Below are 13,643 nucleotides of genomic sequence, written 5' to 3'. Positions count from 1 at the left end.
ACCCCCAAGCTGCTTCCAGCTTTCCCTCCATCCCTGGGACACCCCAGATTGCCCCCTAAACATGTCCCAGCCCCCCCCCCCCCAGTCCTTGGGCTACCCCCAGCCCACCACCAGCCGCCCCCCAGCCCTGAGACACCCCCCAGCCCACCCCCTAAGCCTGCCCGGTGCCCGCAGGGGCGGAGGGGCCGGCGGAGGCGCGAGGGGCACCCGAGGCGTGCGGGGAGGCGCCGGGGGCCGGGCTGGACGCGGCGGCGCGGGAGCGGCAGCTGCAGCGGGAGCTGTTGGCCCTCAAGCAGCAGCAGCAGCTCCAGAAGCAGCTGCTCTTCGCCGAGTTCCAGAAGCAACACGAGCACCTCACCCGCCAGCATGAGGTCCAGCTCCAGAAGCACCTCAAGGTGGGCTGGGGGTGATGGAGGGGGGGGGTATCACCTGTCTTGGGGGTGATGGAGCCGTTGGGTGGAGATTGGGGGTGATGGAGATGTGGGGCATCACCTGTCTGGGGTGATGGAGCTGTTGGGTGGAGATTGGGGGTGATGGAGATGTGGGGCAGCATCTGTCTTGGGGTGATGGAGCTGTGGGGTATTACCTATTCGGGGTGATGGAGCCATTGGTGGGAGATTGTGGCTGATGGAGATGTGGGGCATCACCTGTCTGGGGTGATGGAGCCATTGGGGGGAGATTGTGGGTGATGGAGATGTGGGGCAGCATCTGTCTTGGGGTGATGGAGCTGTGGGGTATTACCTATTTGGGGTGATGGAGCCGTTGGGCGGAGATTGGGGGTGATGGAGATGTGGGGCATCACCTGTCTGGGGTGATGGAGCTGTTGGGTGGAGATTGTGGCTGATGGAGCTGCAGGGTATTACCTCTCTGGGGTGATGGAGCCTTTGGGAGGGTTACTGGGGGTCTCGGAGCTGGAGGGCATCACCTGTCCACAGTGATGGAACTACTGGGGGGGAGATTGGGGGTGATGGAGCTGTGGGGCATTGCCTGTCTTGGGTGACGGAGCTATTGGGGACTTAGTGGGGGTGATGGAGCCGTGGGGTATCAGCTATGTGGGGTGGTGGAGACTGGGGGTGACGGAGCCGCGGGCCATCACGTTCCTCGGGGTGCTGGAGCCGTGGGGTGTCGTACCCCGGGCCGACAGAGCCAGGTGGGGAGAGGGGGATGAGGGCAGGGTGCCGCGTACCCCCCTCGGGGCCTGATCCACGGAGGGGATGGGAGATGGGGGGGTGCCCATCCCCGAGACCCCCCCGGCCCCCCCCCACCTCCGGCTCCGCAGCAGCAGCAGGAAGCGCTGGCCGCCCGCCGGCAGCAGGAGCTGGAGCAGCAGCGGCAGCGGGAACGGCAGGAGGCCCTGGAGCAGCAGCAGCGCCTGGAGCAGCTCCATGCCCTGCGCACCAAGGACAAGAGCCGTGAGAGTGAGCTCGGGGTGGGGGGGGCCGGGGGGGGGCGAGCTGCGTGGGGCCTGGGAGCGGAGGTGGGGGTCTGGGTGGCAATAGGGATGTCGGGGGCTGGGGTGGTATTGGGGGGTGGGGGTGGGTGCAGGAGGGTCCTAGGGGGGGCAGTGGGGTTGGGGATGTGCCGTTGTCCCCCCCAGTCCCAGCCGCGTGTCCGTGTGTGTCCCCCCCCCCGTGTTGTCCCCCCCCCCAGGCGCCATCGCCAGCACGGAGGTGAAGCTGAAGCTGCAGGAGTTCCTGCTCAGCAAGACGAAGGAGCCGGGGCACCGGCCCCCCCAACCATTCCCTCCCCCAGCACCCCAAATGTTGGTAGGTTACCCCCAAACCCAGACAACCCCCCCAAACCGGGGCGGGGGGGGACCCAGGCGTCCTAGCGGGGTCTCTGCCGCCTTCGCCCCCCCCCCCCCCTCCCCAGGGCTCATCACACCTCGTTGGACCAGAATTCCCCCCCCAAACCGGCAGCCCGGGGACACCCCCATCCTACAAACTCCCCCTCCTCGGTACCTACGACGGCCGGGATGATTTCCCGCTTCGCAAAACCGGTGGGTGTCGGACCGCCGGCGGGTCGGTCCCGGGATGGCGGGGGGGGGACGGATGGGACAGGGTGGGGGGGGGATGCCGGGAGCCATGCTGGGGCTAACGCCGCTTCCTGGGTTCCCCCCCCCCCACCCCCCCCCAACCCCCCCGCAGCCTCCGAACCCAACCTGAAAGTGCGCTCGCGGTTAAAACAGAAGGTAGCGGAGAGGAGGAGCAGTCCCTGCTGCGGAGGAAGGACGGCACCGTCATCAGCACCTTCAAGAAGCGAGCCATCGAGATCACGGGTGAGCCGGGGCTGGGGGGGGCACACGGGGCCACGTGCCTCAGTTTCCCCAAGTCACCGAGCGTTCCCCGTGCGGCGATGGGGGCCTCCAGCCGGGACCCCGCGTCCTCGCCCTGGCGCAAGACGCGCGTACGCGCGTGCTCGTGTAACACGTGCGCGCGGGCTTTTGCGACGCCTGCTTGCGCCCGCGCGTCTGCAGACCCGCGCTCGCGCGGTTGCACGCCTTTGCGCGTGCACGTGGGGACTCGGGCGCAGGTTGCCCCGTCCCTCCCGCGGCCGTCCACCCTGGGAGGGGAAACTGAGGCAGGGGTGGGGGCGGTGGCGGGGGTGGCAGTCCCCCCCCCCCCCGTGACGCCCGCCGGCCCCGCAGTGTCCTCGGTGTGCAGGCAGTGCCCCGGGCTCCGGGCCCAGCTCCCCCAACAGCTCCCACAGCACCATCGCCGAGAACGGCTTCACCGGCTCCGTCCCCAACATCCACGCCGAGGTAGGAGCCGCCGGGGAGGGTGGCACACGCGTGTGCGGGGAGCGCGCTGTGAGCGTGCTCGGGGGTGCGTGTGTACGTTTAGATGGGTGCTGCGAGCGTGCTCGGGGTGCACACGCGTGTCCGGGCGCGTGCAGCCAGGGGGTGCGCTCAGCGTGCGTACGTGTGGGCAGACGTGTGCTGCGAGCGTGCTCGGGGTGCACGCGTGTGCCCGGGTGTTTGCAGCCTAGGTACTCGGCGTGCGCACGTATGGTCAGGTGTGTGCTATTAGCACGCTCAGGGTGCGCACGTATGCTCAGGCGTGCTGTGAGCGTGTTCAGGGTGCACGCGTGTGTTCAGATGTGTGCTGTGAGCGTGCTCAGGGTACACGTGTGGTCAGGTGCGTGCAGCCAGGGTGTGCATGCGTGTGATGCGAGCATCCTCAGGGTGCACGTGTGCGTGATGCGAGCATGCTCAGGGTGTACACGTGCGTGATGCGAGCATGCTCAGGGTGCACGTGTGCGTGATGCGAGCATGCTCAGGGTGTACACGTGCGTGATGCAAGCATCCTCAGGGTGCACACATGTGTGATGCGAGCATGCTCAGGGTGCACGCGTGCATGATGCAAGCACACTCAAGGTGCGCACGCGTGTGATGCGAGCACACTCAAGGTGCGCACGCGTGTGATGCGAGCATGCTTAGGGTGCGCACGTGTGCTCAGATATGTGCAGCTAGTGGGTGCGTGTTTAGCGTGCACACGTGTGCTCAGGTGTGTACAGCCAGCGTCTCGCGGCGTTCGGGGTGCACGCACGTGCTCGAGTACGTGAAGCCAGCGTGTGCGTGTCCAGCTGCACACACGTGCTCAGGCACGTGCAGCCAGCGTGTGCTCCCAGGACGCAGCTCGTGCGTGTCCGTGGCGTGTCTTGGCACACGCGTGCGTGCGTTCACGGCGTGTCGGTGCCGTGTCCCCCCCCGCCCCGCAGCAGCTCCTGCCCCAGCACCGAGCCCTCACCCTGGACGGCGCCAGCCAGCTCAGCCTCTACACGTCCCCGTCCCTGCCCAACATCTCCCTGGGGCTGCAGGCCACCGTCACCGTCACCAACTCCCACCTCAACGTGAGTGGGGCCAGCGCGGGGGCTTGGTGTGTGGGACCCCCGTGCCCCGTGGGGGTGCCACGGGGACCTGGAGCTCCGTAGCGGGGGACGTGGGGACCCCACGGGGGGATGGCACGAGGACCTGATGTCCCATAGGGGTGGTCTGGGCACCTGGCACCCCTCGTAGGCTTGGCGTGGGGACCCTGTGCCGTGGGGTGACTGATGGGCAGGAGTGGGGGGGGGGGTTCCAAGCCAGGAACCCCGGTATCTGGGCTCCCCCCGTATCCCCCCCAGGGCTGGATTTGGTGCCTCAGTTTCCCCACGGGAGAGAAACTGAGGCACGTGGAAGGGGACGACTGCCCGCGCCCCAGCGTCCCCAGTTTGGGGTGCTCCCAGGCTGGGGCGGTGGGCTGGGGATGGGGGAGGCCAGCGTGCCATCCTCCGTCCCCACAGGCGTCCCCCAAGCTGTCACCGCAGGCGGAGGGCCGAACGCCCGGCGGTGGCCGCCCTGCGCCCCGGGGCCGCCCTCACCGGCAAATTCCTGAGCACCTCCTCCATCCCGGGCTGCCTGCTGGGGGTGGCCTTGGAAGGGGACCCCCCCGCCGGCCCCGCATCCCTGCTGCAGCACGTCCTGCTGCTGGAGCAAGCGCGCCAGCAGAGCACCCTCATTGCCGGTGAGTCTCCTGCTCTGCCTCGGTTTCCCTGCTCTGCCTCGGTTTCCCCTGCTCTGCCTCAGTTTCCCCTTCTTGCAGCCCCCCACCCCCGCCACCACCCCAGCTGGATTTTGGGGGGGGGGGGGGGGGTGTCAGGGTGCTTCACTGACGGTGGCCGGCTCCCTCAGTGCCGCTGCACGGGCAATCGCCGCTGGTGACGGGGGGAGCGCGCGGGGAGCGTGCGGACGGTGAGCAAGCTGCCGCGGGCACCGGCCCCTGAGCCGCACGCAGTCGTCCCCGCTGCCCCAGAGCCCCCAGGCCCTGCCCCACGGCTCCCTGCCCCACGGCACTCTCCAGCATCATTTCCTCGACAAGCAGCAGGTTCAACTGGGAAAGGTGGGCAGGGGCTGGCTATGGGGCTGGCTATGGGGTGGGCGCGGGGGGTGGCACTGGGTGGGCATGGGGCTGGTGTGGGGTGGGCATGGGGTGGGTGTGGGGTGTGGGATGGCCATGGGGTGGATATGGGATGGATGTGGGGTGTGGGGTGCATATGGGGTGGGTATCGGGGTGGGGGGACACGGAGCAGGGGGTGGCCGTGGGGTGGATATTGGGTGGGTGTGGGGTACGGGATGGGCGTGGGATGGATACGGGGTGGGCGCAGGACAGCCACGGGGTGTTGGGGTGGGTGGGGGGGTCAGTTTGGCCCCCACCCACCCACCGCCCACCCCCCAGCTGCTCCCAAGCCGGGGGAGCTGGCGCGGCAGCCCCCCACCACCCCGAGGAGACGGAGGAGGAGTTGAACGGAGCAGCAGTCGCCCCCCCCGGGTGATGGGGCCACCCCCGGACCCCCCCTCGCCCTCGTCTCTCCGGATGCTGGGACCCCCCGGAGCGGCTGCAGGACCCCGAGGGCTGCGGGGTGCCCTGCGAGGAGCCGGGTGACAGCGGGGACGAGGTCGACGTCCCCGGGGGTCCCCGATGTCACCGACCTGGGGGTCACGTACAAGCAGGTGAGACCTCGGAGGTCCCGTGGATCACTGGGGGGGGACCCCCAAATATCACCAGGTCCCTAAATGCCCCCCCCCCCAAATTCTTGGCATGAGCATCCTATGCACGAGCGGTCCCCTTGCACGAGCACCCTTTGCACGCGCATCCCTCGCCCGAGCGCCTGGTCCCCGGCTCTCCGGCCAGCCGTGCCCCCCCCCCCCCGCCCCCAGCTTTTTGGGGGCCTGCCCCCCCCGCCCCAGCCCCGTGCACTGCCGCAGTGATGACTCGGAGGGGCCAGTGACTCATCCACCCCCCCCCCACCACCTCCGGCCTCCTGGCTCTGCCACCCCCGCGCTGCGGCCCCCCCCCCAGCCCCCTCCATGACTCATTCCCCCCCCCCCAAAACCTCGGACGTGGCCACCCCCTCCCCAGCCGGGCCAGGGATGTGGCCGTGCCTCGTGCCGGGTGACGGCTGTGGGGGACCGGGGCTGATGGGGGGGCCGGACCCCCCCCCCAGGTGTTCCCCGAGGCACCGCTGCAGCTGTACCCCGCGCCCCCCCTGGGTATCCTGGCGTTATCCCACCCGGCTCTCGCCCGCACCCAGTCGTTCCCCCGCCAGCGCCGGCATCAAGCCCCCCGCACCCGATGGGCCCCCCAAGCACCTCTTTACCACAGGTGATGGGGGGGGGACGCCGCCGCCGCACACGGGGGGTTGTCCCAGGGTGGGGGGTTTCTATCCCGGTGGGGTCCCCCAGCACTTGGGGGGGGCCGGGGTGCCTGTGTCCCATGGGGTGCTCTTATCCCATAGGGTCCCCCATCCCGTGGCGTGCCTGGGGTGCTGTGGCCCACGGGGTCCCTCTGTCCCATGGGTCTGCCATCCCTCAGGGTGACATGGGGTGCCCCTATCCCATGGGATCCCCCTGTCCCATGGGGTGCCCCATCCCTCGGGGTGCCCAGGAGATCCCTTGTCCCATGGGGTTGCCCCTATCTCACAGGGTCCCCCATCCCTGGGGGTGCCCCTATCCCATGGGATCCCCCTATGCCATAGGGTGCCCCGTCCCTCGGGGTGCCCAGGAGAGCCCTTGTCCCATGAGGTGTCCTTATCCCACGGGATGCCCTGTCCCTCGGGGTGTCCAGGAGTGTCCCCGCTCCCTGGGGTGCCCCATCCCTCCATGTGCCCATGTCCTGTGGGGCACCCCATCCCCTCGGGGTGCCTGGGGTGCCCCATGTGCCATGGGATCCCCCTGTGCCCTGGGGTTCCCAATCCCTTGGGGTGCCCGTGGGATCCCCCTATCCCATGGGATCCCTCTGTCCGATGGGGTCCCCCATCCTCAGGGTGCCCAGGAGTGCCCATGTCCCACGGGGGTCCCCCCTCTCCTATAGCCTTTTCCATCCCTCAGGGTGCCCGGGGATCCTCGTGTCCCATAGGATCCCCTTGTCCCAGGGGGTGCGGGAGGGTGGGGGTCCCGGGGAGGGGGGGGGGGCCGGTCCCAGGCGTGCCGCTGTGGCTGCCCGGCGCAGGCGTGGTGTACGACACGTTCATGCTGAAGCACCAGTGCACCTGCGGGAACACCAACATCCACCCCGAGCACGCCGGCCGCATCCAGAGCATCTGGTCCCGTCTGCAGGAGACCGGTCTCCTCGGCAAGTGTGAGGTGAGGCACCCCACGTCCTGGGGGGGGTGGGGGGGGTCCCCTGCTTGTCTAGGAGGGGGTCTCACCCCTGTGTCCCCCCTCCCCAGCGCATCCGGGGCAGGAAGGCGACGCTGGAGGAGATCCAGACGGTGCACTCGGAGCATCACACGCTGCTCTATGGCACCAGCCCTCTCAACCGCCAGAAGCTCGACAGCAAGAAGCTCCTGGGTGGGTGCCGGCCGGGGGGGGTGCCCGGACACCTGGGTCCCCTTTTGGGGTTGGAGGGGGGGACACCGTCCCCACCGGCACCCACCCTCCATCACGGCACTCTCTGCCCCGCCAGCTCCCATCAGCCAGAAGACGTACGCGGGTGCTGCCGTGCGGGGGCATCGGGGTGAGTACGCGGTGGCAGCAGCGGGGGGGGTCCCCGGGCTGGCCTGGCCCCGCTGACGTGTCCCCATGTTGTGTGTGTCCCCCCCCCGCCGCAGGTGGACAGTGACACGGTGTGGAACGAGATGCACTCGTCCAGCGCCGTGCGCATGGCAGTGGGCTGCCTGGTGGAGCTCGCCTTCAAGGTGGCCGCCGGCGAGATCAAGGTGAGCGGGGCGGGCTGGCACGCCGGCGGGCATCCTCGCACACACTGCACGCTCGGGTGTGTGCGTGCTTACCTGGGGAGCGGCCCTCGTGCGCGCTTGCACGCGTGTGTACCACCCACGTGCATGCTCGCCTGGGGGTGCGACGGCTCTTGTGCAAGCTTGCGTGCACGCGTGCTGCTTTTTTGCACGCTTATCTGGGGGTACGCTGATCCTCACGCACGCTTGCACGTGCGTGCGCTGTCCTTGCGCGTGCTTACCTGGATGCGTGATGGCCCCTGTGCAAGCTCGCGTGTGTGCGCGCCACTCTTGTGCACGCTTGTGTGGGGGGGTGCTCAAGCGTGCTTACGTGTGTATGTACTGACACCACGTACACTCACCTGAGTGCGTGACGATCCTCACGTGTGCTTGCGTGTGGGTGCACCGCTCTTGTGCGCACTTATTTGGCGGTGTGATGGTCCTCAAGCACGCTTGCACGCGTGCACTAATACCATGCACGCTCACCTGGGTGTGCATGGTGGCCCTCGTGCACGCTTGCAAGCGTGCAGTGTCCTCGTGCACGTGCGTGTGTGTGAAGGTCCACAAGCAAGCTTGCATGTGTGCACTTGCACGCATGCTCACCCGAGTGTGCGTGACAGCCCTCATGCACGCTTGCATGCGCGCCCTGTCCTTGTGCATGCTTGCATAGGTGCACGTGATGGCAGGTGCGCGCGCTTGCACGTGCATGGCAGCCCTTGTGCATGCTCGTGTGCGTGTCGCTCCCCTGTACGCTCACCTGGGTGTGCGCCGCCGCCCTCGTGCACGCGTGGGCACATGCCACACGTGTCCCTCTCTGTCCCCGCAGAACGGCTTTGCCGTCATCCGCCCCCCGGGACACCACGCAGAGGAGTCCACGGCCATGTGAGTGGGGGGCTGCTGGGAGCACTGGGAGACGTGGGGCTGGTGGGACCCCCTCCCAGGCTTGGGGGGCAGGGGGGGGTCGACAGCGGTGACCCGGGGGTCCCCCGGCGCTGACCCTGTCCCCTGTCCCCAGGGGCTTCTGCTTCTTCAACTCGGTGGCCATCTCGGCCAAACTGCTCCAGCAGAAGCTCAGCGTGGGCAGGATCCTCATCGTGGACTGGGTAAGGTCCCACCGGGGAGGGGGACGGGGACCCCCCTTGGGTGATGGGGACCCCGTAGGATGGGGGTGGGGGGTGTCCCTGACACCGCCGGCACCCCGGCAGGACATCCACCATGGGAACGGGACCCAGCAAGCCTTCTACAGCGACCCCGACGTCCTCTACGTCTCCCTCCACCGTTACGATGACGGCAACTTCTTCCCAGGCAGCGGGGCACCCGAGGAGGTATGGGGTGATGGTTGGGGGGGCTGTGGGATGGGGGGGGGGGGTCACCCTGCGTGTCCCCCCTCCACCCTGGCTGCAGCAGTGGGGGTCACCCATGGCTGTGCCCAGGTGGGCAGCGGGATGGGAGTGGGCTACAACATTAACATCGCCTGGACCGGCGGCGTCGACCCCCCCATCGGGGACGTGGAGTATCTCACCGCCTTCAGGTGGGTGTCCTGGGGGGGTGGGGGGATGTTCCTGAGCCCTTGGGGGGGTCCCTGCATCCTGGGGGGGGATCCCTGTGCCCTTGGGGGGGGGGTCCCCATGCCCTTGGGGGGGGATCCCCACGTCCCAGGGGGGTCCCTGTGCCCTTGGGGAGGTCTCCGCGTCCCGGGGGGATCCCCGTGCCCTTGGGGGGGGTCCCTGCACCCTTGGGGGGATCCCCGTGTCCCGGGGGGGGTCCCCGTGCCCTGCCCTGACCCTCTGCCCCCCAGGACCGTGGTGATGCCCATCGCCAACGAGTTCTCGCCAGACGTGGTGCTGGTCTCGGCCGGCTTCGATGCCGTCGAGGGTCACCTCTCCCCGCTCGGCGGCTACTCCGTCACCGCCAAATGTGAGTGGGGTTCGGGGGTGTCCCCAGGGTGGGGACCCTGGCCGAGCCGCTTGTCACCCCCCCCACCCCCCCCCACCTTGGTGTCCCCCAGGTTTTGGCCACTTAACGAAGCAGCTGATGATGCTGGCGGGGGGCCGGGTGGTGCTGGCGCTGGAGGGGGGGCACGACCTGACGGCCATCTGTGACGCCTCGGAGGCCTGCGTCTCCGCTCTGCTCGGCCTGGAGGTACGGGGGTCACCCGTGGGGACACCCCCCACCCGTGGGGATCCCCCTTGCCACCCCCCTGGGGTACAGGGTGTATTGAGGTGCACACCCTGTGCCGTGCCTCAGTTTCCCCCAGGTGGATGAGAGGGGCTCCGGTCCCATCCCCGCTCTCGGCAGGGGGGCTTTGGGGTTGCTGGTGGCAGGTTTGGGGGTCTTGATGGTTTCCCCCCCCCCGCCTCCCCCCTCCAGCTGGAGCCCCTGGATTCATCCCTCCTGCAGCAGAAGCCAAACGTGAACGCGGTGGCCACCCTGGAGAAGGTCATCGAGATCCAGAGTGAGAACCTGCGGCCGGGGTGGGGGCATAGACCCTGTCGGGGTCCCCCGGGGGGCCCCCGTGGCTGTCCCTGCCACTGGGGGACACGGGAGGGGTGGCACAGAGGGGTCCCCAGGGCTGTCCTCACCATTGGGGGACCCCAGCGGGTCTGTCCCTGCCATGGGGGGGGACCCTGGGGACTGTCCTTGCCTTGGGGGGACCTGGAGGGGTCTTCAGTGCTGTCACTGGGATCCTGGGGAGGGGTCCCTGGGGCTGTCTCTGCCTTGGGAGTCCCATGGATCCCTCTGGGTTGTCCCTGCTCTGGGGGTCCCGGGGGTTCCCCGGGTTGTCCCTGCCGTGGGGGTCCCCAGGGCTGTCCCATCCATGGGGGTCCCGGGAGGTCCCCAGGGCTGTCTCAGCCGTGGGTGACACGGGGGGTCCCTTGGACTCTCCCTGCCACTGTAGTCCCGTGGGTCCCCGGGGGTTGTCCCTGCTGTGGGGGTCCCGGGGGTCCCCCGGGGCCGTCCCTGCCCGAGCCGGTGCCCAGCCCTGCCGGTGCCCGCAGGCAAGCACTGGGGCTCGGTGAAGCGCTTCGCGGCGACGGTGGGCTGCTCTTTGCTGGAGGCGCAGAAGGGGGAGGCGGAGGAGGCCGAAACGGTGACCGCCATGGCCCTGCTCTCGGTGGGCGCCGAGCAGGGGAGCGCCGACCCCCAGCCCAGGTACGGCTCCCCGGGATGCTCCCGGCTGTGTACGCAGCCACGCGTGTCCCCGGGCGGGGGGGGGGGATGCCTGTTCCCCTGGGGGTGTGCGTGGAGCCACGCGTGTCCTTGGGGACACGCGTGTCCTTGGGGACACGCGTGTCCCTGGGGGTGTGCATGGAGCCACACGTGTCACTGGGGGGCTGCATGTTCCCAGGGGTGTGCATGGAGCCACGCGTGTCCTTAAGTGGGGACATGTGTCCCTGGGGGTGTGCATGGAGGCATGCGTGTCCTTGGGGGGTACACATGTCCCTGGGGGTGTGCATGGAGCCACACGTGTCCTTAAGGGGGAACATGTGTCCCTTGGGGGTGTGCATGGAGCCACGCATGTCCTTGGGGACACACATGTGTCCCTGGGGGTGTGCATGGAGCCACGTGTGTACTTGGGGGGGTACACGTGTCCCTGGGGGTGTGCATGGAGCCACGCGTGTCCTTAAGGGGGGGACGTGTCCCTGGGGGTGTGCATGGAGCCACACGTGTCCTTGGGGGATACATGTGTCCCTGGGGGGCTGCGTGTCCCCAGGGGTGTGCATGGAGCCACGCGTGTCCTTAAGGGGAGACATATGTCCCTGGGGGTGTGCATGGAGCCACGCGTGTCCTCGGGGACACACACGTGTCCCTGGGGGTGTGCATGGAGCCATGCATGTCCCTGGGGGGCTGCGTGTCCCCAGGGGTGTGCATGGAGCCACGCGTGTCCCCCCAAATTGGCGTGTCCCAGCCCACGGACAACAGGGAACCGGGAGGATTGATGGGGGCGGGGGGGGCGCTGGAGGCAGCCGTGCCCGGTGCCGAGCTCCCGGCATCGCTGCCTCAGTTTCCCCAGCCGGGGCTGGGCGCCCGGTCCCTGCCGCAGGATCTGGCCCCGCTCAGGCTCCGCTTTGCCCCTGGCCAGGCCGGCGGAGGAGCCGATGGAGGCTGAGCCCATGCTGTGACCCACCGGCCCCTCGCCGCACGTCCAAGATTTTTTCCGTTTCCAAAAAAAGAAACACCGAGAAGAAAAAACACACACAAAGAAAATCACATTAAAAAAAAAAAAAACCACACGTTAAAAAAAAGGACAAAAAAAACCCCCGAAATGGAAGAAACCGGGAGGAAAAACAGAAAAAAGAGGAAAATATTTTCTTTTTCTATTAAAAAGAGGAGAAAAACACAAAAAAATACCAACTCCCCTGTCCTGTTGGACCCCAGCTCCACGCGGTGTTTGCGGTCGTGTCTCTTGTGAAGCATCAGTTCCACCAGCACCCCAGCTCCTCCTGCCCCCTCTGTCCGTCCGTCCCTCTGTCCGTCTGTTGGGTTTTCCTGTCGCTGCCCCGGGCCCCCCTGGCCCCCCACCGCAGCTCCCCTCTTTTTTTTTTTTTTTAGGGGGATTTCCTTGTTTTCTCCCCTTTTTTTTTTTCCCACTCGGTCCCTCCCCAGCTCCGGTGTCTGTCCCCCCCCGGGGGGAGGCGATGGGAAATATTCGTGCCTTTAATTCAGTTTTTTTTTTTAATGCCTTAATTTCCCTGTGATTTTGGGGGGTTTTCTCAATTTTCTTCTTTTTGTTATTTTTTTTTTTTTCCCCTTGGCGTCCTTGTTTCAGAGGGGGACATGAGACGCAGGGGACGAGCCCCGTCCCTTTGTCACCCTGGGTCGATGGGTGACGGATCCCAGCACCTTCGTTGGGATAAAACTGTCCGTTCTTAAAAGAGAGGAGAAAAAAAGGAAAAAAGACACACAAAAAAAAAAAAAGAGGAAAAAACCACTTTATTTTCCTGTTACTTCACCAGCCGGAGGGGACTTGGAGCGATTTTAGCTTTAAAAGAGAGGAAAAAAAAAAACAAACCACCCACACAAAACAAAGGTATATAATTTTATTACAGATGTATTATTTAATAGTATTTTTTTAATGGGTGGCACCGGCCACGGGTCCTGGTGCGGAGGGGGAGGATGGGGACAGCGCTTCGTGTTTTAAGTTATTCCGGGGGGGTTTGGGGTGGCTCTGGGGAGGTCCCCAAATTGGGGGGTGGTGGCGGAGATGGGGATGAGCGTGTGTCCCCTGTCACCTCCCCTGGCCCCGGTGGGGGGGGGGGGGGTGTCACCAAGTGCTGCAGTGACCCCAGTCTGGCTGTCCCCAACACTGGGGACAACACCTTGGCCCCAAGGTGGGGGCTCTGTTGGGTGGTGGTGGCAGCCCGGGACCCTCCTCATCCCTCCCCATCCCAGGAGGAAGAAACACCTCACATAGAAACTAACCACCTCCTGGGGGGGGGGGCGAGGGGTGCTGGCCCCCCAGCAGCGAGGCCATCTTGCTTTGGGCTGGTGTCGTCATGTCCCCCCCCCCGCGTTGTCCGCCCCCTGCCCCAGCCCTGCCTCGGTTTCTTTTCTGTCCGTCCGACGCCCGCTCACGCGCTCTCGATATGGTTTTCAGTTGAGTATTTTGTAAGATGTTACCGATGTTCGTCCTTGTATAAATAAAACTGTTTCTGGCAATACCTGGCGGTGTCCTGCCGCATTTGGGGGGGCCCGAGGGAGGTACTGGGGGGGGGGGGGTGCCAGGAGCACCGGCACCTTTGTGTCCCCTTTCCTGTCCCTGTTGGATCAGGACGGACGTCCCCAGGGCTTCATGGTTGCCCTGCGTGCCTCAGTTTCCCCACCTACAGCAACAGGGCTGCCCCTTTCCCATCCATCTGGCCCGACATCGGGGTGCGGAGCTGGACCAGCCTGGCTGCGGGGGCTCCATCCACCCCATTACCACCCCA

General features: G+C 67.0%; 1 protein-coding gene across 1 annotated transcript; it reads left to right on the top strand.

The window, feature by feature from the left end:
- The first annotated feature begins 61 nt into the window (after window positions 1-61).
- Window positions 62-13,376, top strand: HDAC5 (histone deacetylase 5). The gene is given in 32 exon segments (XM_052785853.1): window positions 62-92; window positions 175-395; window positions 1,280-1,418; window positions 1,651-1,718; window positions 1,720-1,766; window positions 1,873-1,898; window positions 1,901-1,999; window positions 2,148-2,213; window positions 2,216-2,320; window positions 2,664-2,761; window positions 3,724-3,852; window positions 4,285-4,314; window positions 4,316-4,505; window positions 4,673-4,704; window positions 4,706-4,750; window positions 4,752-4,880; window positions 5,986-6,080; window positions 6,082-6,143; window positions 6,990-7,123; window positions 7,210-7,330; window positions 7,446-7,471; window positions 7,473-7,496; window positions 7,591-7,698; window positions 8,540-8,595; window positions 8,729-8,816; window positions 8,919-9,038; window positions 9,147-9,244; window positions 9,512-9,630; window positions 9,722-9,855; window positions 10,084-10,168; window positions 10,713-10,866; window positions 11,798-13,376. Coding segments are annotated over 32 exon segments (2,919 nt in total). The 3' UTR covers window positions 11,838-13,376.
- The last annotated feature ends 267 nt before the right edge of the window (window positions 13,377-13,643 follow it).

Source organism: Harpia harpyja, chromosome 4, assembly GCF_026419915.1.
Source record: "Harpia harpyja isolate bHarHar1 chromosome 4, bHarHar1 primary haplotype, whole genome shotgun sequence".
In the NCBI taxonomy this organism is placed as follows: domain Eukaryota; kingdom Metazoa; phylum Chordata; class Aves; order Accipitriformes; family Accipitridae; genus Harpia; species Harpia harpyja.
Note: the sequence above shows the minus strand (reverse complement) of the source record. Positions and strands in the feature narration are given on the sequence as shown.